The sequence below is a fragment of the Dromiciops gliroides genome, chromosome 1 (genome assembly GCF_019393635.1).
Source record: "Dromiciops gliroides isolate mDroGli1 chromosome 1, mDroGli1.pri, whole genome shotgun sequence".
NCBI classification, from domain to species: Eukaryota; Metazoa; Chordata; class Mammalia; order Microbiotheria; family Microbiotheriidae; genus Dromiciops; species Dromiciops gliroides.
Genome location: NC_057861.1, coordinates 635,228,243 through 635,255,819, shown reverse-complemented (window position 1 = coordinate 635,255,819; position 27,577 = coordinate 635,228,243). Strand labels below are relative to the sequence as shown.

General features: G+C 40.2%; 1 protein-coding gene across 2 annotated transcripts in view; it reads right to left on the bottom strand.

Moving 5' to 3' along the window:
* Positions 1–4,881: 4,881 nt before the first annotated feature.
* NSMCE1 (NSE1 homolog, SMC5-SMC6 complex component) overlaps positions 4,882–27,577 on the bottom strand; it is a 69,283-nt gene continuing 46,587 nt past the window's right edge. Inside the window, exons 3-8 of one of the 2 annotated variants that reach the window (XM_043979656.1) lie at positions 23,388–23,509; positions 17,707–17,784; positions 12,364–12,510; positions 7,744–7,857; positions 6,781–6,901; positions 4,883–5,314 (exon numbers count right to left, since the gene is read on the bottom strand). In XM_043979656.1, the coding sequence (XP_043835591.1) occupies positions 5,247–5,314; positions 6,781–6,901; positions 7,744–7,857; positions 12,364–12,510; positions 17,707–17,784; positions 23,388–23,509 (650 nt within the window). In that variant the 3' untranslated portion in view covers positions 4,883–5,246. Of the gene's footprint in view, positions 5,315–6,780; positions 6,902–7,743; positions 7,858–12,363; positions 12,511–17,706; positions 17,785–23,387; positions 23,510–27,577 lie in introns of both variants that reach the window. The other variant, XM_043979661.1, reaches the window with a different exon arrangement.

Below are 27,577 nucleotides of genomic sequence, written 5' to 3'. Positions count from 1 at the left end.
GAATTCTAACAGCCTGGCATTCCTATCTTTCCTCAAATCTCCTGTGAAGTCCTCTGCCGCCACCACCATCAAGTCCGGAAGCCAAAAAGGCCAGCGCTCCCTGCGCAGGCTCCCTTTCCTCCTTCCTGTCTCCTCCCAGACCATAGGAGGCTCCTCCAGTTGATTGGCTGGTAGACTTGATAGACAGCACCCATGAGCAAACGTCATTTCCTGACGCCAAGGAAAAGCCACAATGCCTCTGAGGCATTTTCCTCATGGTGGAGCTCTCCACAGCAAGTCTCCAGTAGGTGGCGTCATTCCAATCATTACACCTTCCAGCTATAAATATCACATTCTTTTCCTTTCTATACACTAGGTTCCTGTCAAACTGGAGCACTTTTTCCTTAATCACATGCTGCCCTCTCATGTACAGTTGCACAGACCTACCCTGATGTCTGGAATCTACTCATTTTTACATATGAAATCCCTTTTTTGCTCTAAAGTTCATCTTAGACACCATGTCATCCATGAAACCTGCCTTTATCCCAACTAATGAAAGTGTTCCCTCCAGGCCTACCCATATTCTAAAACCAATCTCTATCCCAAAGAATGAAGTATGTGGAAAGTTCTAGACTTAGCAGCCCTTGGCCCAGCCCCAAGCTCTGTTGTTGTCATTTGGGTCCCCATACACCTTTACAAAGATCCTTTACCTGGATAACTCTCTAACTCTGACCTAGATTTCTGACTCTTTGTTGTCTGGTTCCAATGTTGGCTCTAGCCCTTGGTTCCCTGCCCCTTGGTCGCTTAGTTTGGTCTCTTTAGTTAGTTGCTTGCTGCCTGACCTCTGGGTTCTGAACCTTATCTTCCTATGCAGTTCAACAAACATTTAGTAAATGTGCATAAGCACAGAGGGACATCAAAAGCATTGATTAGCTACAGTTCCAGCTTTTGTGGAACTTACTGTCTGGTACAGAAAGGATACACAGAGAACTAAAAATAAGGAAGAGACATGTAGACAAAGATCTGTGTGAGGTCCAAGAGGCTCCTGAAGGAGCCAGTATCTGAGTTCTGCTTTTAATGATAGGTAGAAATAGGGTGTGAATAGAAGTATGGTGGTAGAAGAAATCAGTCAATAAACATTCAGCACTCACCATGTGCCAGACACCGTACTAAGCACTGGAGATACAAAAAGAGGAAGAAGATAGTCCCTGCCCTCAAGGAGTTCACAGTCTAATGGGGGAGACAACATGGAAACAGATATATACAAAGCAAGCTATAAACAGCATAAACAGCAAATATCAGAAGGAGGGCATTGTATTTGAGAGGGATTGGAGAAGACTTCTTATAGAGGGCAGGATTTTAGCTGGGACATAAAGGAAACCAGGGGGGTCAACAGAGCGATATGGGGGAGAGCCAGATAAAATGGCCAGAGCTGTGATGTTTAAAATCTAAATTGTGGTCACCTTAAATCAGAAGCTTCAGCTCCAGTCTAGCCTAGAGTTCCAGCCTGGTTGGGTTCTTCCTGAAGTCCTCCTCCACGAGCCTGCTTTAATCAGGAACTCCTTTTCGCAAGCTGTTTGTGGAAGCTTTTTATAGATCTGGAACAGAGGCGGTCCTTACACCCTGCTTCAAGGTGATTGGTTGGCGTCATCCAAATCCAGTGTCTTTGAAGGTGTTCTCAAGTTGAGTTCACAGTCTAGTTTCTGAGAATTATACCTTCTTAAGGGATAGCCAGGTGTGATTACAATCCAATTAACTTGAAGTAGGCTTAATCAGCAGTCAATCACTCTCACTTGATTCAATCAGTATAGCTTAATCTACAGGTGGGTCTTTGAGTATCTGCTAAAATCCCATTATTTCATCACATTCCCCCCTTTTGTTCCTTCTAGGAACAGGTGTTCCTAGATGAAACAGTAAAAAAATAATTAAGTCTTTGTAAGTCTTTTCTCAGTTCTCTTGTCTTCTTGGAGTGGTAAGATGTCATCAGGAGGAAGCTGGATTCTGGTCTGGAAAGCTGGATTCTTCTTCTTTAACTGAATTGCTGGATTTTTTACTAAACCTTAGCATAGCGTTGTCAATGATCAAATTTAGTACATTCCATTACATTCCCTCCTTTATATAATAGAGGGTTGAGGTAGTTATACAATCTATAACACTTCTTACCACCATGTGTCTGGATCAAAGCCAAATTTAATAACGTGTTTATGTCACCTGAAAATGTTATGGAAAGGTTATCATACCACATCTCATGGTTTTGAGACATCCAGTAGGCCATAGGTGGATGGATTCTGACTATGCCATCAGACTTAGTGAAAGAAAAAGAAAACTTTTAGAAGGGAGAGAGGAAGAAACTGGACTGTGTCCAGCAATTGTGGTCTATATAGTTGCCATCATAAGCAAACCATAGACTTACATGTACCTGTCTCTCCTCCTGTTGTACATATATTCTCTATAGGGCCTATATCAAACTCATTGTAAGAGCAGTTAGTCTCTGAGATGATAAGTTTCCATAATTCATAAATCTCATATTAATTTCACCAAAGACAGTATGATGGTAAAAATGCATGTTATGCGGCATAACTGATGATGTACTTGTAATATATACAATAATTCCAAACCATACCCACAATGTACATAGTCACAATGACATGTAAATGATATATGAATGTAAATGACTGATAATATTAGACATTATTACATAATCTTTTAGCAAGTAAACACATTATCTTATAAATGAATTCTCTATCTAGTATGACAGTAACAGATACTTAAAGTGATAAACAATTCATCAAAAAGAAATGAGTCAATATTCAATATGTCCACTGATAAATCAAGCAATAGGTTTTAAACATAATACCATAAACAGACTCATTATAGATTAATCTACAGGTGGGTCTTTGAGTATCTGCTAAAATCCCATTATTTCATCACAGAGCCAAGAGAGAAAAAGTCTTGCTCATGGAGCAGCCAGTGTGCCTGAATCAAAGAGGACACATTGGAGACTAAGGAGTAAGAAGACTGGAAAATAGGAGGGAAGATAGGTTACTCAGGGGTTTGAATGACATACAGAGCATTTGGTCTTTGATTCTGAAGGTAATATGGAGCCACAGGAGTTTACTGAGTAGGGGAGTGACATGGTCAGAAAAACCATTTTAGTGGCTAAATGGAGGGTGGTTTAGAGTGGGAAGAGACTTATGACAGACACACCAGCAGGCTATTGCAACAGTCCAGACATGAAGTGATGAGGGCCTGCACTAGGGTGGTGGCAGTGTCAGAGGAGAGGAGGGGGAATATTTGAGAGTAGTTGCAGAGGTGAAATCGATAAGCCATAGCAACAAATTCAATAAGGGGTGTGAGAGTGACACATCCAGGATGACTACTAGTTCATAAGCCTGAGGGGCTACAGGATGGTGTTGCCCTAGGTAAGAGGGGGAAGGGCTTGGAGGAAAAGATAATGAGTTCCATTTTGAACATACTGAGTTTAAGATGTTGCCGGACATCCAATTCAATATGGCTGTGAGGCAAGTTGGACATGTGACACTGGAGGTCAGCAAAGAGCTGGGGGCAGGTTAGGTAGATTTGAGAATCATCAGCACAGAGATGGAAATTAAATCCATGGGAACTGACGAAAGCAATTTCTCGGGGAAAGACTATTTTAGTTTTTACTGCTTTAAGTATGAGGTGCTAATTGGACAGCTAGGTAGAGGAAGTCCTTTATGTAGTTGGGGATGCAAATCTAGAAGGATCAAGGCTAGAAATATCAACTTAGCAGTCAACTGGGTAGAAGTGATAGCTGGCCATTTTTTGTGATAACTAAGAACTAGAAACAACGTAAATACCCATCACTTGGAGAATAGCTAAACAAATGGTGGTACTTGAATGTAATGGAATATTACTGTGCTATAAGAAATGATGTGTGTGAAGAGTACAGAGAAGCAAGGAAAAATCTTATGCAAAACGAAATAAGCAAAGCCAAGAAAACATTCACAGTAGGTACAACAGTGTAAATGGAAAGAACCACCACACAATCAAAATTAAAGGTAAAAAAATTATAAAAATTAAATAAGACTTGAATGAAGAGAGATGAGTCCAGACCTCCAACCTATCCTTTCATGGAAGTGGGAGGTCCATAGGTGTTACACAATGCACATGTTTGCAGACTTCTTCAGAGTATTAATCAGTTGTGCTTACTTTTTTTTCACCTCTTAAAAAAAAATGCCAGGGGCAGCTAGGTGGCACAGTGGATAAAGCACCAGCCCTGGAGTCAGGAGGACCTGCGTTCAAATCTGGCCTCAGACACTTGACACTTACTAGCTGTGTGACTTTGGGCAAGTCACTTAACCCCCACTGCCCCCCACAAAAAAAAATTAAAATAAAAAATTTTAAAATACCATTTGTCATAGGGGTCACTCTGGGAGAGGAAGGGGTATGCATACTTAGGATAAGTATGGTGATATAAGAAGAAACACAAAATCAATAAATTTTTTAATGATACCTAGCATTGTAAGAGTGAGTGTGTTAGCCAAGGAGCAAATTATTCAGAGGAAAGAGCAAAGATAAGAGTATTGGGGAACATCTACTTTAAGGTTTTAAGAAGAGAACAAGCAAACTGTGAGGGCCAAAATTTGATATACGGAGCGTTCTTTGGGTGACACCTTAATGTTAGGGTCCCGGAAATATGAGGGACCGTTTAGGTTCACCCTCCCCTCTGAACTGCCCTTTTTAGATATCTCTCCCAGGCCAATAAGAAAGGAGCCTTACAACTTTAATTCACAGCATCAGGAAAAATGGGGACAGGAGGGAGAGAAGGGACAGCTTCTTAAGTACTGAAAAGGAAGAATGTTCAACTTAATAAAAACAAAGGATTTAAATTTTAACTTAATTCAATTTTAGTTCAATTAAATTCAAATATTTATTTGAACTCTGATGTATAAGACACTCCTTAAGTTTAAATTTGAATTATGAAAGGCAAAAGTAATTCCTTTTTCATTCTATTACAAATTACCAAACAATAGTAATATCTACAGTTCCAGGACACAGACCAAGAAAAATACCAAAATCGCCACCTCATCAAAATCATTTTACTTAGATTATTAGCAAGTAGATACAAATAACAAGGGCTAATTGATATAAAACTATTAAAAATTGATTAATTGGTTCAAAATAGGACCATTTAGCACATTTTGTCCTTTTGAACATATGTGAATATTTAAGTCCAGTGCAGAAAATCCTGACTTAATATTGAATTCTTAACATCACTTTGTTTCTTAAGATGAGACTCTTCTAGATGTTCTTGGTGTACTGGATGGCACATAGGAATTTGGCTGAACTAAATCTGCATAAGGAAGAACACAGATAAGATTAAAAGGTTGTTTTCACATACAGAAACTGCTTTTGATACTTTCTAGGGCTGAACAACATTCCTAAATACTATATTAACATATAACATAAAACTGGTTTTTAGCTCAAGTCTAAAAGTTTCAGGGAAACTTCAGATTTTTAACAGGTTCCCAACATTGGTAAAGTTAGTGCAAACCATCCCCAAATTTCTCCCAAAAGAAACTTTGGAAGTAATAATACTGAGGCAAAGAGATGTACATCTCATTGAAAAATCTTCAGCATGGAAAATGTGCACAGTGGCCTCAAGTTACATCAAAGCCATTTGGCACTAGTTAAAAAGCAAAAGAGTAGACCAGACAAGAAAAAATTAAAAATAATTGAACTAAATATCCTAGTGTTCAATAAAACCCCAAATCATAGGTTACTTCGGCATAACATTTAACAAGAATTGCTGGTAAAACTGGAAAAGAGTCAGGTAACAATTGGGTTTAGACCAACATCTTATATAATATACCACAAAAAACTCAAAATGGACTTATGACCTAAATTTTAAAATTTTTTAAATCATACAATAAAAATCATGAGATAATCATATCAGCTACCTTTTATAGCTATGACCAAGGTAATTTTTAATAGGAATAGGGAATTTTTAAATAGGAATAAGAAAGAGTTGTATGAGAAATAATTTTGATTACATACAATTGAAAAGCCTTTGCATAAACAATTTAACACAACTAGGGATAAAGGAAGCAGTCTATTGGGGGAAATAATCTTTGTATTCAATAACTAAGAGAGGTATACAGCCCAAGGAGGTTAGTGACCAAAAGAAAGGTTACATAAACACCAAAATATTTACAGCAAAATTTTCTGTAGTAGAAAAAAAAAAGTAAACAGATGCTAATTTTTTGGAGAATGGCAAAAATTAATTGTGGTAAATGAAATTTTAAAAATTATTGTATTACTAAAAATAATGTAATGAATTGAATGCATAGAAGCATAGGGAATACTTAGATAACATGATGTAAAGTGAAGTAAGCAGAACCAGAACGATATACAATTATTGCAACAATGTAAATGGAAAGAACAACAAAATAATTTAAACAAAGCTGCAAAAGTATAATGACAATTTGGTCCCAAACAGGAGAAATAATAATGTACTTCCTTCCCTTCTAGGGCACTATGTTTTGGAGATGAGGGGCTAGGAGTCTGAAACACAACATATAATGTCACACTTGTTTGATGTGTTGATTAGTTGTGCTAAACTTTTTTCCCCTCTTTTTCTTCGTTATGATGAAAGGCTCTCTAAGAGGGGAGTATTAGGATATTAGGAAAAGAAGGTGATACAAAAACAATATATAGCAAGAAAAATAAAGAAAATAAAGATGTTTACAACGAATCTACTAGCATTTGATCTAGGCCAATAAGCCTGGGGCAAAGTTCAAACCATGTGAGACATCCTACCTCGAGTATCATGAGGCCAAACTTCATTACAATGAGGACAGCATGGCTCAGGTTGAGATTTGAAGTACTTTGCAACACAAGGTAAATGCATTTTAATTCCACAGGTTTCACAGGACTGGCCCTGAAATGAGAAAGGTTGATCATGAAAGGTCTCAGATTTCTCTGCATTTTGCTTGAAATTTTAAGAGGACTCTGTATCTTCTCCATTAGGAGTCCATAGTTATTATTATTCATTCTGGTGATCAAGAACTTTCTCCTGTTAGTTCTAGAACAGCTTGGCTTCATTTTACTATCAGAATCTTATGTGCTAAGCCACCAGACATGTCTCTGGAAAGAGACCTGTGAGTTTAAGTCCCAGCTCTCCTTCAGATTATCTGTGTGAACTTGGGAAAGTTCTCTTTACTAAAACTAGTTGAACTAGATAATCTCTGATGTCCTTTCTAGCTGACAACACTACTACCACAAATGTTCTTTGGGCACTTTCAGAAATGTACCACAAATCTAAGGCTTCTATCAGCCCACTAGATTCACCCTCCTGTGACATGCAATTTCATGTACTTTCCAAAGTGACTAATACTCTGAGGGAGGGGCCTGGCCCAATAACATTCTATTTATTTGGGGGAAATAGCATGAGAAAGCAATGTTCTCATGAAAAATATCCTCAACATTTAAAACTATGAACAAGGTATTACATGCAGGAAGGTAGTTCTAGTAGCAAGAGAGGCTTATTACTAACAGAATTTTTTTTCCCCCTCCTGTGCCTGGCACATAATAGAGACTTAATAAATGTTTATTGATTGACTGATTGGGGAGAATTTGGCCAGAGAAAAGATAATAGATTAGCATATGATATCAAACGTCTATGAAATTCAAAGTACCCAGGAGAACTACTATATGTAGAATGGTAATCATGAAGGGGGAAATATTTTCAAAGATCAGTTTAAAAGCTTCATATTTATTTACCTGTATGGCAATGCTGTGGCAAATGTTGCACTTTTTGGCATCTTGATACGTCTCACATATATACTGATCCAATTCCATGATGCAGCGAGTATGTAAAGTATATTCTCCGTTTCTCTAAATAAACAGTGATAGCCAACCAGGATTTATTGAAGGTTCATGATGGAAAAATCAGGATGGGGGTAATAATGGGAAGGTCAACAAGCCCCTGTCCTGAAGGTTAAGATTTAGTCGGGGAGGTGAAACACACAAATGAAATGTCAAGAAAATTAAAAAGCACCATGTCATTAAGTGGCAATATGCCATACAATGCCAGAACATATCATACAAATTCCATCTGCCACTTTGTTCATGAAAAAACAGTGTAGGGAAGTTCACATGGACTGATGCAGAGTGAAGTGAGCAGAATCAGGACAATTTATACAGTAATGGCAATAATGAAAAGATCATAAACTTTGAAAGACTTACTAACTCTGATCAACACAATGACCCAACACAGTTCCAAAAGACTCATGATGAAACATGGTAACTCCAGAGAGAACTGACTCGAAAGCTCAAACTGAAGCATATTTTCTTCTATTTTTTTCTTTTTCTTGCTGTTTTTATTTTTGGAACAAAACTACTATGGAAATTGGTTTTGCATGATTATATATATATTTGTAATGCTTTTAATTTTTCTTTCTTTCTCAAAGGGAAAGAATTTGGAACTGAAAAATAAAATAAAATTGAGTTTCAGGAGTAAAATCAAGGTAGTATAGTAGAAAGAGCACTAGATTTGGAGTCAACTGATCTGGATTTGAAATGTATCTTTATTTAAGCTAGGTGAATGAAGGAAGGCCAAGTGCTTCACCTGCCTCAGCCTGTTTTCTTCATCTATAAAATGGGGATATTCAAACTGAAATCCGATTTCACAGAATTATGAGCATAAAGCATTTTGTAAACTGTAAGGTGACATATATATGCTATTATTTACAAAAGGTTTTAAACACCCAGGTTCCCTATAATAGTGTGTGGATTAACACTTGAAAATGATCATTTATTGATGTCCCACTTCACTCAAGAATCCTATCAAATCCTTCCACTTAAGTAAAATCATGTCCAACTAAGGCCAAAAGATTGAAAGCATTTGAGCCACCTTGACTTTTGAGATCCTCTGAGTACTCAGGAACACAGGATCAGTACAAACAAAACACTGTCTTCGGCCTTTTCCCTGAAGGGACAAGGCAAAGCTACATCTACGCCCAGAAGACCCAGGTTGCACCTGTATGTAGACATTAGACATGGTGCAGTCCAGTGGAAAGAGCACTAGATTTGGAATAAAAACATCATCTGGGTTCAGGCAGCCCTGTTACACGGTACTCTTTGTGTGAACTTGGCCACAAGAAACTGAACATCTCAAGTCTCACTTTCTTCAGCTTTTCTAAATCCTATGTTCCTTCAGAATTCCCTGGGCTAAGTGACCACTGCTTCTCCTCCCAAAAAGCAAAGTAGTTTTGAATAAATAAGGATTGGCTGTTGAAACGAGGACTGATGTTTTTCAAAAACCCTTGCACAGAAAGAGGAGGTGGAAAAGCTCTCAAAGCCTTTTGCTTCATAACACAGGAAAGAAAATGGCAGCGGACCAAGGTGGGCAGACACCTTAAGATCTCAAGGGTTCAAAGTAAGGGGTCCTCAAAGATCATCTAGATCACTTTCCTCATTTTGTACAAGAAGAAACAGTGGAGGGAGGGGTTATGATTTGTCCAAGACCACACAACTGGCCAATCAAAATGAGGATGTTTCTGGAACATCCCTTGGTGGGCCTCCTACAATGCAAATAAACACAGGATGAGGGCTTGAAAAGGCCTATGGGGAATTCCTGACTATCAAGTAAGGATTTTAATGAACACTTCTTTTTAATGAGGTAGTAAGAGCTCCCATTTATACAGCACTTTACAAAGTACTTTCTGCACAACTGCTCTGTGAACTTGGATAGTGTAGGAAGAGACCTCTGAGGTGGCCAAATGCATACCCCTTTATTTTATTGATAATAAACATTTTTATTTAAAGTTTTGAGTTCCAAATTTTATCCCTCCCTCCCTCCTTCCCCCGTGAGGCAGTAAGCAATCAGATATAGGTTATATATGTGCAATTAGGTAAAACATTACCATATTAGTCATTTTGTATAAGAAAACTTGAATAAAAGAAAAAAATGAAAGAACAGTCTGTGCTCAATCCCCCCTTTATTTTAGAGACAAGGAAAATAAGAGAAGAGCCTAGCCTAAGATCCCATATCTAGCACCAGGGCCAGTGCTGACAGGTCTCCATTGGAGACCTGTGCTCAATCCCTGCAGTCAGGTCCTAGCATAATTTGGGTTCTTGAGGTCATTGGGAAGTATGCAAAGTTCAAAGAGTCCTTCAGAGATTGCCTGAAATACAACCTGTTCATTTTACAAAGAAGGAAATTGATCTAGAATTGTGCAGGAATGGGTCCAAAATGACCTGGGTGGTAGCAGCATATCTGGAATGTGAACCCAGGAAAACCAGCTAGGAATGGAAAGAGCCCTGGCCTTGGTATCAGAGAATCTGAGGTCAGACATTTCCTTTTATCCGCAAAATGGACTGACCACCTAATACTAAACATTTCTTCCCATCTCAGGTTTCTTGTTAACTGATCTTGTTATCTTGGTCAACATGCCAGATAGCAGAGATGTTCACATCTTGGATACATTATACTAGGAAGTAGGAAAATGGTAATAGCTATAAGTTGTAGAGCACTTTGAGATTTGCAAAGTACTTCACATACGGGATTTCCCTTGGTGGTCGAAATGACTGAGACATAACTGCTTAAAGTAACTTATCCACAGCTAGTAAGTGTCTGAAGTAGGATTCAAATTCAGGTCTTCATTCAGGTCACCTATCTGCCTGTTACCTGCTCTGTTTGTCCTAATGTATGACAGGAATATGATTCTCAGTAAATACTAGCGCTGCACAGCTACTATATAACTGTGTGTGACTGTGTGACTGTGTGTCTGTGTCTGTGTCTGTGTCTGTGTGTTGCCAGCCAGAACAGAGAGGCCTCAGCTGTCCTGCCCCACCCTAAATCTCTCTCACAGGGTCTTCTTTCAGTTTACCACAGGGGCTTCTCGTCATTTTGAAAGAACTTATCACTACCCTGAACTATAGGAAATAGCAGAAAATAGAGAGTGAGAAGACTGTCTTAATCAATAGAAAAGGAAAGAGAGGAAAGAATGGGGAAGTTGGAATTTTCAGTTCCTAAACTTGTAGACTAGATCCTGATTATTACTAGACATTTAGAATAGTAGCAGCAATAAGAAAGTCCTGGACTCACAAGACCTGGATTCAAATCGAGGCTCTACCATTTACTGGCTATATACCTGAGTAATTCACATGATCACACAGGATCCTAGGAATGGGCGTGGAAGGTACTAATCTAATCTGACCTGATTTTACCAATAAAGGAAGCCAAGGTCTGGAGGCATAAAGATTTGTGCAGGGTCACACAAGTAGTAATCAGTAACCAGCTAAGGGTTTCAGTGGTTGGAATGCTGGATCTGGGGTCTGGAAGACTTGGGTTCGAATCTGTCCTCAAATACTTAGTGTACGACCTTGGTGACATAACCAGTGTCTGCCTCAGTTTCCTCAGCTGTTAAATGGGGATAAGAATAGCACCTAGCTCACAGGGTTGCTGTGAGGATCCAATCAGATAATATGGGAAAGGCACTTAGCACAGTGCCTGACAAAGCAGGTACCCTTCTTCTTCCCCTAAGCAGCAAATCTGAGGTCTGAAGCTGTCTTCTGTCTCCAAATCCAGCCCTCTTCCTGCTCCATATCTCTCTTAGTTAACTTCTCTTTGAAATAAGGAGGTTTGAATAATTGATCACTGAGGTCTCTTCTAAAATTAGAAAATTCTAGAAGCCAAGTTTAACTTAATCCATAAGTTAAACACATTCTGCAAGCTCAGTGTATTCAGAATTTGCCAGGTTACTCCTAAATCTTAAACATCGTCTTCATAGCTAGCTCCTTGTAATGTAATCAAACTGGTCAAGGCTAAAAAAGAAAAAAAACCACCACAGTATTGTCTTATTTTAGTCACACCTCTTGAAATTACCAGCCTATCTCCATGACATCAGCGAACGAGGTGTACAAGACTACCAAGAAGTAAGCTTTCCCTGAAAAAGAGGCTGACAGCAGTATCAGCCGGTCCAGTGTGTCGGCCAGGAACCACATGAGGAAGTACAGCATCACCACACAGAACTTCTCATGCTGGCCAAAGAGAACAAAATCGCCAGACACTCACTGGAAGGAAACTGCTGATAAACAAGGTTTCAGTGGCAAGAAACTCACTTTCTGTGCCCCTGATTGGAGTTTCTTGGAAATGCTATCGTACTGTTACAAAATGCAGAACCAGAAGTTTTGTGTCAGCACTTAGAGCCCCAAAGGGAAAGGAGCAATTATATTTACATTCAAGCACAATTCGTGGAAAAAATCTTTTTCTAGTTTTGCTTTCCCTCTTAAAATGGTAGAGTTAATTAAATCAGCACTTTGAAAGAAATTCTTATTTGCCCTAAAAATCAGTCAAAGCTTTAAAAATGGCCACAGTACATCCCCAGGGCAATTTACTTCGGAAAGCCACTTGTCCTGAACAAACATCTGGAGCACTTGTTCCACTTCCTTCTTCCTCATTTTTTTGCTCTGAAGTTTGTCTGACAGGTTTAAAATACTGGTAGATGATGCGTAGCCACTTTCTGATTCAACAATCAAGTCCATCTGCAAGAAATATTTTACAGTAAATAAATGTCAAGTCTGTATCTTTGGCCCACTTCCACCTCCAAGATGTCAAGTCCTAAACTGGCAGACCTGCAAAGGAGCCTCTCTCTCTTCCATAGCATTAGAAAACGCACTTAATTTCATTTGTAGGCAACGTCTATGCAACCCAACTGAAGTGGAGATACACACTGCCTACCTACCTTCTTTGCTGGATTTCTGTAAGGGTCAAATGAATACTATATGTAAAGCACTTTATAAGCACGATGTTGCATTTATATATAATAAATAATATTATTTAAATTGTTAGCTACTGCATTTCTTACAAAAGAGATGAAGGGGGAAATGATTTTAAATTAGTTGATAACTCTTAAATCTTATTTTACAAATCTGAGAAGAGCACACATAAAGATAGCCTTGTTGTTCCTAATCCAAGCAGGGCAAAATTCACATAGTAATCTGTCTTATGGGAAAACTCTGGCAAGATAATCAAATACTCAAATGTAGCTCATCACTGTGGGCATTCCCTCCAATGACACAACTCACAAGGAATCTATGCCTTCCCATGCTGTGTGACTCTTGTCCACATCCTCTCTTAAGTTCATCATTGCAGATTCACCCAACAAACAGATGCCCGCCTCACTTTCTCCTGTCCTGGCAAGGATATTACTATTACCAGTGTATTCAGGGAGGCCCTTGGTTACTCCTTTCTCTTGCCACATGCCCAACCCATATTCTTTTTCACTCATCTATCTCCTGAAGACATCATTTACTCTGCTTCTCTTTCATAATTCCTTTTTTTGAAAGGTATTACAGCCTACACATGCCCACTGTTCTTTGGATGATCCTCACTTTCTATTCTTTGGAGGCAGTAGTCATCAACGACTTGCAATCACATAACAATGGAATAATTGGTATTGCAAAGAAGGATCTTTGTTAGGGAGAAGCTTGAGAGTCATTAAAATAGCAATGTGATTTTCCAAAGGCACCTCACCTTATTCTCCTCCTGGTCAATTAGGAGGTCATAGTCTATTTGTGGTGCCTGTCCAAGAGAAATACACTGATAGATGAAATCTACAGGTTGTCTGGCAACCGTATGTCAGGCTGAACAAAAGGTCTTCTTAATCGACTTGTTTTTACTATGTGATTGCTTATTATACTGAATGCTTTAGAGCAATTCTGAACCTGCCCATGAGGCTCTTCAACATCTGAAGTGATCAGCACAATGCTATCCACAGAGAGAGGGAGCTAGAGGACCTCACCATCTAGTGGAAATCCCTCTTCAGCTTGGACTTTGTATTTTGTTATTTTATAACAGTGAAGAGCACCTTTGGCCAGCATGTAAACGGCTGCTCACAGCCTCACTGATTATTAATGATTGGAGAGCTAATAAAAAAGGTTATTTCAGTTACAGCTTTCAAGGAATCTTGTATAATTATGACATGGGCATAGGAGACACTTTCTGGGAGGCAGCACTCATGTTCAAAGTACCAACAACAAAGCCACCATCATCACTCCCCTCTTTCTGCCCTCATACCACCCCCCTCCCTGCTCATCACCAAGAAAACTCATTATCACAAAGACTGCTTCAGCTTCATCAGGACATGATCCCTGTGAGTGGAGGGCTGGAGAGCAAAGCAGAAAACTCCTCCCAAAACTTCCCTTTGTTTTATTTTATTTTTTTAAAGTGAGGCAATTGGGGTTAAGTGACTTGCCCAGGGTCACACAGCTAATAAGTGTCAAGTGTCTGAGGCCAGATTTGAACTCAGGTCCTCCTGAATCCAGAGCCGGTGCTTTATCCACTGCATCAACTAGCTGCCCCTATCTATCTATCTATCTATCTATCTATCTATCTATCTATCTATCTATCTATCTATCTATCATCTATCTTTTTATTTATTTATTTTGAAATGGGGGGGGGTGTTTTGTGTTTTTTTAGTGAAAACTTCCCTTTAAAGGGGGCCCTGACCCTCCATCAACTCTTCATCTCCCACCAGCTGTATTGCCTTTGAGTCAGTGGTATCTGATAGGTAATCTCTGCCCCATCCCCCACTTCCCCTTTTCAGCCTTCTTTTGTGTGTTGTCTTCCCATGTTAGATTGTAAGCAACTTGAGGGCAAGGCCTTTTTCTTATTTGTATGCCCAGTGCACGTAGCAGGTGCTCAATAAATGTTTATTGTGTTGTATTATTATTTACAGATATTCTAAAACAGTTATTATTAGTGCCCTCTGCCTCCAATTCTGCCTCCCTGCCAACATTGCTACAGAAGCAGAGGGGGGGCCACATGGGACAAATGATCGCTTCATACTATTATATTTCAAGATTGCTGTGGCCAAAATATTTGTCCCTAAATGGCCAGCCTACTCTATTTAATTAGATCACCTTTAAGAAAACAGACTCACTCTCAGCAATGCAATGATCCAAGACAATCCCAAGGAACTAATGAGGAAGTTTACTATGCACCCCCATAGAAAGAACTGATAAAAAGAATACTTGTGGATTTTACTGGTTGCGATCTTGTGGAGGGGGGAGGAAAGGGAGAGAGGGAGGGAGAAAAATTTGGAACTCAATCTTATGAAAAAGAAAACAGTCTCAGCTAGAACCAGACCTACAGCCTCTCTAGCATGGTAGGATCTACCAGACCTCATGCTCCACTGGCCTCATGATGAATCCTGCTCCCTCCATCATGGCCAAGTCCCCCTCATCTGAAAAAGCTCTTGGTAGATCCTGCTATCCCCTCACGCTGTCATTTTATATCTCTCCTCCCTTCCTTAGGCAAACTAGAAAAGGTGATCTATGCTGGTTGCCTCTGTTTACTCTCTTCTCACTTCTAAATTCTTTGCAATCTGGCTTGTGATCTCATCACAACTGAAAGTGCCCTCTCCAAAGTTACTAATGATGGTTAATTGCCAAATCTGATGGTCTTCTTACAGTTCTTATCCTTCCTGACCTTTCCCAATCATATGACACTGCCAAAGATCCTCTCCTTCTAGATCCCCTCTCCTCTCTGGTGACCCTGCCCTATCATGGTTCTCTTCTCTGACTGCTCATTCTTAGTGTCCTTTGCCAGGTCTTCATCCACATCAAGCTTCTCAGCTGTGGATGAACCCTAGGCCTCTCTCTGATGCCCTCTTCTCTCTCTCTCTCTCTCTCTCTCTCTCTCTCTCTCTCTCGCTCGCTCGCTCGCTCGCTCTCGGTAACCACATCAGCTCACAAAGATTCTATTATCATCTCTATTCTGATAACTCCTCACCTGATATATCCAGCCTTAATGATTCTCTTGAGATCCAGTACCACAACATCAGCTTCCTACTGGACATCTGGAGCTCAATATTCTCTATCTCAAATTCAGCATGTCTAAAACAGAACTCATCATATTTTCCCAAAAAACATCCCTTTATCTGTCAAGGGCACCACTAGTTCCTTCTAGTTGTCCAGGTTTGCGAACTCAGTGACATCCTCAACTCATTACTCACAACAAATGTCTAATCAGTTGCCAAATTTCCATCTCCACAAAATCTTTCACACCCGTCTCTTCCCCATGCTCACATTGCTAGCACCTCGAGGCAGGCTCTCATCACCTCTTGCCGGAACACTGAAATGTTCTAACTGGTCTCTCTGCCTCAAGTCTCACCTCACTCCAACCCTTCCTCCACATAGCTACCACAGTGATTTTCCTTAAGCATGTCATCACGAAGCTCCCCTACTCAATAAACTTCAGTGTTTTCTATTGTCTCTCTGATCAAGTAGAAATCCTCTGTTTGGCTTCTAAACCTCTTCATAAACTGGCCACAACCTATCATTCCAGACTCATTATACATTAAACCCCTTCCTGTACTTTATGGTCCAGCCAAACTGGCCTTGTTGCTGTTCCTTACATGTAGCACTCCTCCTAACTCTCTGCCTTTGCAAGGGCCCTCCTCTATCTGGGATGTACTCCATCCTCACCTCTGCCCTGCAGAATTCCAGGCTTCATTCAAGGTTCAGTTCAAGCACCACTTTCTACCTAAAGCCTTTTCTGATCCCCAACCCTGTTAGTATATGTTGCCAAAGCTTATTTTCTATCGAGCAACTCCTTTGAAGAAGGGGCTAGCTATTCTCACCAACTGCCAATCAACTGCCATTTAGAGGATCAGCAAGACAGCCTAGCTGAAGCAGCAAGTCAGACCACCTCCACCACCTTGAACACCATCTCAGAGCCCGATGAAGACAGCCCAGAAGCCTGAGCCCAAGAGCCTTGAGAAGAGCAATGTTTCCTGCACAGTAGAACCCAGCCATCATCTGGGGAAGCAACCCCTGTGCACATGCAGCCTAGCAGCTGCTCCTGCAAGTACCAGAGCCCTAGCTACTGAAGACTCAGAAAAGAAAGTTCTTGCTACCCAAGATTCTGGCACCACCAAATGACTGAACATCAGCAACTGATACAGTTTTATTGGCAGAAATGACATTAAAGAATAGGCATCGCCATCTCCTTAGCCCCTCTACCCCTAGGAGCACGGGATGTTCCATCTAACTTGCAGCTTAACTCAACCTTCGCTGTGTGTGACCTCCCATCAAGAGCAAAGATTGTCTTCTCTGTTTGTATCCCTGGGGTTCAGCACATAGTAAGTGCCTAATAAATGCTTCTGTCACTCATCTATTCATTTATTTTGTATATACCTGTAAGTCCACATTTTCTCCCCAGCCTAGACTTCAAGGTCCTCAAGGACGAGGACTACTGGACTTTCGCCTTTGTATCCATGGTGCCTCACAGAGTCCCTCGGACATAAAAGGCATTTAATAAATGCTTGTTGATTGACTGATTGATTGAGAATCCAGGGTCACCTCTATGCTACAAGAAGATGTTTCACAGACAACTGTTAAATCATCTCCCCAGAAACCATTCAATGATCCCTGCTGGGCATTGTCGGTGAGATCACTAAACAAAGATGATGACATTCAATGAGAAACCAAATCCTTCTTTGCAACAGCTTCAGTGATTTTAGTTTAATACTAATTTATCTCACAAAAGAAAATGAGTTCCCACAATAAAGACTTTGTCACTCATTTGACTTGTGGCATATGCCCAATCCAGCTAATTAGCATACATCACAATAAAATGACATGCATCCCTTTAATCATTCTCCAAAGACAATTTATTAATTTTTTTTAATTAGAGGACAAAAATTTCCCCCAATCATTTTATTTGATGATACTTACAGTTTTTTTAAATAATTCCAATTCATTTTCTGCATAGTCAGATGCCACTTTGGTAGCTTCTGTGATTGCAAGATTCACCTAAAACAAAACCAGTCACACTGAATGTCAATATTTGTCCCTTCGTTAATAATCAGTATAGTGGTATGACTTCTCAGAGACTGAGTTTCCTTGTCTATAAAATTAAGATAGTATTTGCTCTACCTACATCACTCTGTTGATCTTACAATAATATAGGAAGGTGAATTATTATCATTAGGATAACATATTTTTAAACTTGAAAAAGACCTTAGAGATAATCTAACATAAATTCTTCATTTTACAAAAAAGGAAAATGAAGTCTGAAGATGGGAAGCAACTAGCCCAAGGTCTTATTGGTAGTAAGTGGCAGAACCAGGATTCCTGACTCCAAATCCATTGTTCTTTCCCCTAAACCGAAGGTTCTTAATGGGGGAGGCGGGGAGAGAAAGGGTTATGAATTGTAATATTGAGATAACACTATTTCAGTATAATTGGTTTCCTTTGCAATGTCATCACGCATTTATAAACATTATTCTTGATGGTCTTAAAAATGGAAAGAGAGTGAAAAGGAATACAATGGGTGGGGAGCAGGGAGTAGGGAAAAGAAAGTTAGGAGAAATTATCTCACATGCTCAACTGGACAACTATACAAGCAAGGAGGAAGGAGGAAGGGGGAAGGGAAGCTGCTAGAACTTGAACTCACTCTCATTTGAACTGTCAAAGGAGAAAATATATTTACCCACACAGAGGTTGGGTAAAGAAATAGATTTCACTCAAGAGGGAAATAGAAAAGAAAAGGGAATTAAGGGAGGGGGAGCAGATTAAGGGAGGGATTAATCCTAAATAAAACAAACTTGAGGTGACGAAGAACAGGAACTTGAAGGAGTGCCCACAAATTGGGAGATGACTGAACAAGTTATGGTATATAAATGTGACGCAATACTATTATGCTGAAAGAACTGATGGAGATGATATCAAAGAAAGCTGAGAACTTGTATGAACTGATATGGAGTGAACAGAACCAGGAATATATACAATATATATGCAATATACAATATATACAATGATGACAACGTGGAAAAAAACAAACTTTGAAAGAATTCAAGACTGATTAGGGTAAGTACCTACAAGGATTCCAGAGGACTTATGATGAAATATGCTCCACACCTCCTGGTAGAGAGGTGATGGTGCAGAGCACAGAATGAGACATAGATTTTTTGGACACAGCCAATACAGAAATGTATTTTGCTTGATTATGCATATTGTAATAAGGGGTCTATTTTTCTTTTGTTCTCAATTAAGTGAGGGGATTGGGAGGGGGCAGGAGAGAAAGTACATTACTGCCGAATGAAAAATACACACACACACACACACACACACACACACACACGTGTATATCTTCTAAACTGGCTCAGAGGTGTAAAGAACCATAAAATGCCAGAGTTGGAAGAGACTTCAAAGATCATCCAATCTAACCTTCAATTTAGAGAGGAGGAAACACAGGCTCAGAAAGGATTAGGCCTGCCACAACATCTCACACTATAGTGGTTTGTCCAAAGAAATTTAATGCCAAAATTGGAGCTCCTTACTCCAGGCCAGTGAACAGCCCTCCCTCACTTAAAATCCAATTCAGTCCAAATCATAACATCACCCCAATGTCATGGTCCTCTTTGAGAATGAAGGACAAACAACAACGACAACAAGCACAGGTTATCACTTGCATGTTACAAGTTAAAACAGCAGAGGGTTCATTTAGTCATGGTTTTTTAGTAATATTGCATAGTAGAATTAGCAATAGGTTTGGAAACAGGATCTGGAATTGAAGGCTGCCTCTGCTACTTAATCTCTATGTGGCCTTCAGCAAACCCAAGCACTCTTTCAGATTGGGCATTGCTCTCATTCTGGAAAAAGAGAGATGTTTGGACGAGATGATCTACGTGCTAACTCCAATTACCCTGCTGACAACCGACTTCTCAATTTATGCCTTGTTTTCTTAATCAATAACCATACACACACAGAGAGAGTTATGCCTTAACTGTATACTTTAACTTCACTGAATTACACTTGGTTTCAGTAAATTTAGGGGGAAATATTTTATACTTAAAAACTTTGAATATCTACTCAGTTCTTTAGATGACAGTGTTATTTCTGTTGTCAAAAGTCATGGTTTTGCCTCTCTCTTATGATGTCAATTCCTATATTCAAAGACAGTCCTAAAAGCAGTTGGAAATTAGCTGAATTTACAAAATCATGTCAATTAGTAATTCTGCAACTTGAATGCATTTTCCCCTAGAAACATGATTGGATCAAAGACAATTTAAAAAGATTCTTGAGGGAAAATTGTATCCACATCTAGAGAAAGAACTATAGAGTCAATGCAGGTTGAAGCATACTATTTTCACTTTTTTAGTTGATTTTTGTGTTTTTTCTCTTTCTTGCAGTTTTCCCCCTTTCGTTCTGATTCTCCTTTTTTTTTTTTTTTTAAATTTTAGTGAGGCAATGGGGGTTAAGTGACTTGCCCAGGGTCACACAGCTAGTAAGTGTTAAGTGTCTGAGGCCGGATTTGAACTCAGGTACTCCTGAATCCAAGGCCAATGCTTTAACCACTGCACCATCTAGCTGCCCCCCTGATTCTCCTTGTACAGCAAAGAAAGACGGAACGGAACGGAACGGAACGGAACGGAACGGAACGGAACGGAACGGAACGGAAAGGAAAGGAAAGGAAAGGAAAGGAAAGGAAAGGAAAGGAAAGGAAAGGAAAGGAAAGGAAAGGAAAGGAAAGGAAAGGAAAGGAAAGGAAAGGAAAGGAAAGGAAAATGATCAGAGTCCCAGGTCAGTCTCTGAATGCAGGCTTAATTGCTCCTGCAAAAGAGCAAGCAGTATAGTAGACACTGTTAGAAATGGAAGAGAACTTAATCTAATCCAATCTCCTCATTTTCTAGAAGAGAATGCTGAGGCTCAGAGGGCTGATGACCCCAGAGGTAAAATTCAAAGACAGACCTACTACCAACTGTGCTGAGTGCCCTCTGTTTTACCAGGGTGTTCCCCATAAACACTGTCAAAACAGGAGCCTTTGTGTAGAGGAGTATAATCGAGAGGTGGAAAAAACCTCAGAGATTACCTAATCCAGCCCCTTCATTTTAAAAATGAAGAATCTGGGGCTCAGAAGGATCAAAAGCCTTGCCCAGCTTCATGCAGTTAGTGGCAAAGAGTAACAGAACACAATCTGCATGTGTAAGGTTTTAATTTGTAAGGTCAGGAAAGGGATGGGTAATGTCCAGCTGTAAACCACTGCCAAATGACAGGGACATGACGTGTCCTACCCTCCTTCCTGTCTAACAGCTTCCCCTCTACGCCTGCCCCTGAAGCAACCACATAGACCTTCTGAGGTTTTCTAAGAGTTTTGACTACTAGAAACAACAGGAAATAAAGTATAAAATGGCTCCCTCCTAAGTTCTACTCTTTTTCGCCTTATAACTTATAGGGAAAGACTGACTGACAATAAGTGATCATAGTGGTATTTTAATTATAAGACTAATTGACGTTTCAGGAGAACACTCAGACTCAACTCCTAAATGTTGCATAATAAGAAAAGGACAGGGCTCTGGAGGTAAGAAGAAAACTAAGATAAGAATATTACTGAAAAGCTTTTCAGATATTTTTGTCCAGTACAAAACAATGCTACTACTTAAGAGTTTCCCCCCCAAATTTAATTAAAAGTATGTTTTACTCAAGTACTCATTTGTGAAATGAAATCCTTTTTGTGTATGTCAGCCAGAGGCCTATTAGCTTTTTATTTACTTTGGTCACAAGCACTGCTGGCCAAACAAATCTTAACTATTACTTCTGATCTTCAGAACCATTTCAGTCCTGATACAATGCCCTAAGTCCAGCCCTTTCCCTAATTATAATCAGATGAGGTCATGTGATATTTGTTGCCAGAGATAGTTATCATTATGACTCAATAAAATAGTTTCAAACTTTGCAGCTTAAACCTTAATTCTTATTAACAAGAATTGAGATCCAAAGCTAGAGGCTTTCCCCTTGTGAATTACTGTTGGTGGCTCTGGCATCAGCTAAGCGGCCGCCTAGGACAAAAACATTCTATGGTTCAGACCTTCAGTGCACACCAGGCATCAGAAGTAATAAAACATCACATTTACTATACTGCAATTTGTTTGCAATACACCTTACATGGAGTAGGACCATCAGTCTTTCCTCAGACATAATTGGAAGCAAAAGTTTCCCCTAAAGCATGGCAAATCCCCTATTCCTTCTTGTTCACGGAGTGATTCCAGAGTGATCTAGGAAAAAAGCCCCCTCCTCCTCCCCAACCTATTCTGGTCACAACCATTTCAGGGAATCTACTCTATGCTGATTCTAGAATTAGAAGAAATCCCAATGGAAAGATGAGTTGTGGGCCTTTGGGGGGATTCCTGACGTATATTAGCATTGAGACCATCCCACTACTGTAGTGACTCTAAGAACTGACTAGGGTTACAGCAGACTCTTAAGAACACCTGTATGGGGCAGCTAGGTGGCGCAGTGGATAGAGCACCGGCCCTGGAGTCAGGAGGACCTGAGTTCAAATCCGGCCTCAGACACGTAACACTTACTAGCTGTGTGACCCTGGGCAAGTCACTTAACCCCAATTGCCTCACTAAAAAAAAAAAATTAAAAAAAAAATAAGAACAGCTGTAAATTGAGCAGATTTAGGTCACCTGGTCCTACTTCCTATGGCAATATAGTTCAAAAGGCCTGGTTAAACCTCCCAAGGGGCAACATTCGGAATAGCAGAAAGTGGATAACAAGGTGGTTGTGAAGAATATGTCAAGTAAACCTTAAAGTGCTATAGAAATGCCAATAATTATGGTGGCGGTATTATTTTTATTACTACCTGTGTGACATTAGGCAATGGCTCTGGGCATTAGTTTCCTCATTTGTAAAAAGAGGTCATCACCAAGGTCTCTTGCAGATCCTCAGTTCCAGTTCTGATATTAATGGAGAGACAGCATGGTATAATGGAAAGAATATTCAGAATATCAGAAGATCTATAGAAAGTGTGTCAGTAGGCCAATATGAAGAATATTCAGAAAATTAGTGGAACTCTTTTGCGGCCCACTCCTTCCACCAATCAACCATGTGACCTTTAGAAAGTAATTTCATCTCTTGGAGTCTCAGTTTCCATACCTGTAAGGAGGTTAGAAGGTCAGCTAGGTGGCACAGTGGATAGAGTACCAGGTCTGGAGACAGGAAGACTCATCTTCGAGAGTCCAAATTCTACAAGTCACTTAACCCTATTTGCCTCAGTTTCCTCATCTGTAAAATGAGCTGGAGAAGGAAATAGCAAACCACTCCAGTGTCTTTGCCAAGAAAACCCCATATGGGGTCACAGAGTTGGGCAGGATTGAAAAGACCGAAGAAGAAGAACAACAAAGAAGTCGGAAGGAGTGGTCTGGAAGATCCACTTCATCTCTAATCATCAGAATTCTATAATCCCACTCCCCTCCCTTCTTCTTGTCCACACCAAAGGCAGCAGATGAAGGTAGGGATAGAGGAGGAAGGAAAAGTGCACTTTCATCACTTATAAAATAACATTTCCATTTAGCCTCGGTTTGACTTAAAGGGATACGCCACAAGGGGGCACTCAGCCATGCACTTACCAGAGCATAAAATATCTTTCCATCATCTTCAGAGCGTCCTTTCCTTATTTCCATAAACAGTGGGCGCAGATATGTGTTAATAATGCCAACGAAGTCATCCAATTTGTCATGGGCATAATACACTGAAAATTCATAACCAAGAAAAAGAAATGTATGAATCGAAGCATCTTTTCCCTCTCAGTCTTTCCCTCGACACCTCTAACTGCAATGATTTCTACAACTAGAAAGCACCTGCCACCTCTCAAAATTTTCTGCATTAAATAACTCATTAATTAATAGTGGAGTTAGAAGACTAGCTTTCTAGACAAACCAAATGTGATTTCTTAGAAATATCTTCTTTTCTACTATGACCTATACCACTCTCCAAAACAGCACCCTTCCCCCCCCCCCCATCACTACTACCACCACCACCACTGAAGGGAACTGAATATTTAATTGCTTGTGCTTTGTATATATTAGGTAATGGCAACAGGATGATTGCAGCAACAGGATTCATGGTCTCCTATCATCCCCTACTCCCCCAAAACAATAACAACAATAACATTTATTTCCTATTTTAAAGTCTGCAAAGCACTTTAAATGTTATCTCATTTGATATCACGACAACTGTAAGGTGCTATTTTTAATATGAGTCTCTTCTCTCCCCCTCTTTCCTTAAGGACAGGGGCTATCTTGCTTGCCTGTATTTGTATCTCCAAGTACTTAGTACAGTTCCTGGAATATAGTAAGCACTTAATAAATGCTTAGTACAGTTCCTGTAATAGAGTAAGCACTTAATAAATGCTTTCCCTCTCCCCCCCCTCCATATTCAAGAGAGATCAAATTACTTGGCCAGGATCCCTACTAAGTGTCTGAGTAAGGATTTGAACTTGCATCCTCCTGACTCCAAGTCCAATCTTCCATCCACTATGCCACTAAAATGTTTCCAAGCTTCAGAAACTGAATGCAGAGAGGAAGTGAGGGAACTCTGTGATCTAAGGAAAGTTGTCTAGGAACAGAGTAATAATGAGCTACTATAGTCTAGGAATAAGGTAATAATGAACTATCATATTCTCCTGTGGACTTTACTACTAACTAAAGGAAAAAGGGATGATCATTTTGACATTTGAAACTATTACTACTAATAATAACAATAACAATAGCAAACATTTATATAGCACCTATTATGTACCAAGCACTATGCTAAGCACTTTACAAGTATTCTCTCATTTTATCCTAACAACCCTGCAAGTTAGATGCTTTTATTATCATTCCCATTTTATAGATGAAGAAACTGAAGCAAACCGAGTTAAGCGACTTGCCCAAGGTCACACAGCTGGTGTCTAAGGCTGGGTTTGAACTCAGTTCTTCCTGATTCTGGCCCCAACAGTCCATCCATTTGTGCTACCCAGCTGATGATTCAGATGTAATTAGGAAAAATATTTGCCATATAAAGCAATTAAATTTGACTTAACAAACATATTAAAAGTCCATGGGGGGCAGCTAGGTGGCTCAGTGAATAGAGCACCGGCCCTGGATTCAGGAGGACCTGAGTTCAAATCCGGCCTCAGACACTTTACACACTCACTAGCTGTGTGACCCTGGGCAAGTCACTTAACCCCAATTGCCTCACTAAAAAAAAAAAAAAAAAGTCCATGGGGTAGGGTCAGCTAGGTGGCACAGTGGATGGAGCACAGGCCCTGGAGTCAGGAGGACCTGAGTTCGGATCCGGTCTCAGACACTTGACACTTACTAGCTGTGTGATCCTGGGCAAGTCACTTAACCCCAACTGCCTCACCAAAAAAAAAAAAGTCCATGGGGGGCAGCTAGGTGGCACAGTGGATAAAGCACCAGCCCTGGATTCAGGAAGACCTGAGTTCAAATCTGGCCTCAGACACTTGACACTTACTAGCTGTGTGACCCTTGGCAAGTCACTTAACCCTCATTGCCCCACAAAAAAAAAGTCCATGTACAAAGTGCTAAAGGTACAGACACGGAAAGCAAACAAAAACCCACGATCCCTAAAGTAGGGTAGCTTTCAAACTCATAGAAGAGATGGACACAAAAGTAGATACAAAATAAGGGAAAGTATGACAGGAGCAATGAAGAGATCCCAGCAAAGCGCCACTGGAAAATCTGAGAACAGAAAACTCACTTTCAACTAGAGCTGGACTGAGTGTTGTAAATGTAGTGAATGTAAGAGGTTAAGTAGGTAGTCATGGGAAAGGAAGTGGTCAAAAGACCACTAGGAAGTGAAGGTATTGAACACATCAGACTTTAAATGGCTTTCTCTGTATAGCGTGCCAGCAATGCAGATATCCTAAGTCTTATGCCAACGGTCTCCAGATTTTGTGGGGATTGGTAATGGCTGCTTCCCCTAATGCAGACCATAGCTCCTTCCATACTGAAGTGACAGTTTTCATGACTTGCTGTGGTTCAAGATGTTCATCACCAGGGGAATCAATCCTCAAAAGATGAACCTCTCCAAAACTGGCAAGTCCAACTCTCTGCTGATATGTAGTCCAGGGAAGGACCATATGGTGTGATCAAAAAAATGTTGGACTTAGAAGCAGGAAAGGTCTGGGTTCCAATTCCAACTCTGACAAGAGCAAGTCATTAAGGGGGCTCTGTGCCTCATTCTCCTCATCTGTAGGAGATAAGAATCCCTAATGGATTGTTGTAAGGATCAAATGAGATAATGTATGTAAAACACTGTAAATCTTAAAGCACTAATTGACAACCATCATTATGCAAAATAAGGGAAAGCTTCAAAATAAGGGAAAGCTTCCTGGAGAAATAGCAACAATAACTCACATTTAGACAGGACTCAACCATATATACATCCTCACAACCACCTGGTGGAATAAGTAGAGCTTATTATCCCCATCTTATAGATGAAAAAACTGAGGCCCAGAAAGGTGAAGACAAGTCAACGAGCCTTTATTAAACACCTACTATGCGCCAGAGACTGTATTAAGCACTGGGGATACATAGAAACCCCCAAACAGTCCCTGCTCTCTAGGGGCTCACAGTGCGAGGGAAGAAACAATCAGATGAACAGCTATGTACAAACTGGAGATAATTTCAAAGGAAGGCACTAGACTTAAGGTGGCTCAGGAGAGACTCCTTGTAGAAGGTAGGATTTTGGCTGAGATTCAACAGAAGCCAGTGAAGCTATACATTGGAAATGAAGAGCATTCCAGGCATGGAAGGTATTGAGTGAAAATGCCCAGAATCAGGAGATGGGGTGTGTTGTTCAAGGAAAAGCAAGGGAGCTGGGGTCACTGGATCACAGAGTATCAAATAGGAGAGGAGAGGAGGAGGGGAAGAGAAGCAAGTGTAAAAAGACCAGAGAGGTAGGAAGAGTCAAGATGATACATGGCCCAAAGTCAAAGAGAGGATTTTATATTTGATCCTGGAGGTAATAGGGAACCATGAAATGGGGAGGGGGGAGGGGAAATGGGGAAGAGTGACATGGCTAGACTGGGACTTTAGGAAGATCACTGACAGCTGAATGGACAACAGACTAGACTGAGAAAAGATCTGATTGAGGAAAGGAGACCAACCAGCAGGTTATTGCAAGTCCACGTGATGTGTGGGTGGGTTTAAATGATCAAATTGATCGTGAAGCATCCCAAAGAATTACAAGACTCAGTGACTCAGTTTCCCAAGTTTTACTGAAAGACTGCTGACCACAGGCAAAGCACCATGGAGATAGGTGTCTCAAACAGGGGGATGAAAATGGTTATATTTATAGTGAGAAAAAGTAGATTATCTCCTCATTATCTTAGTCTCCTCCTTGTGGGAGGTTCATGGGAGGGCTTATCCCAACTGGAGTTCCTGGGGTCCTAAGACAACCTCGGAGGCAGGTCCCTTTTTCCTTGGAGGTGCGTTTTTGGGGTTTACACATCATAAGGTGAGCCTAAGGACACATTTGGCCCTTTCTGCGCATGTTCCTAAAGACATGCTTAAACTTGTCAGACCCAGAGGGTTTGTGTTTATGATATGTCTCTTTACTTAAGATCTGGTTTCTAGGTGTCCTGTCATTTAGGAATATTAATGGCTATAAATGGTTAATGGCCTCTGGTTACTGTCTCTGTCGATGGTGAGGGTTGGTAGGGACTGAACCCTCTTGGTTACTGTAAGAGCACAAACCTTAGTTTCTCTGTTAACCCTTTTAGGCACTATTGATATGTTATCTGTTAAGCCTC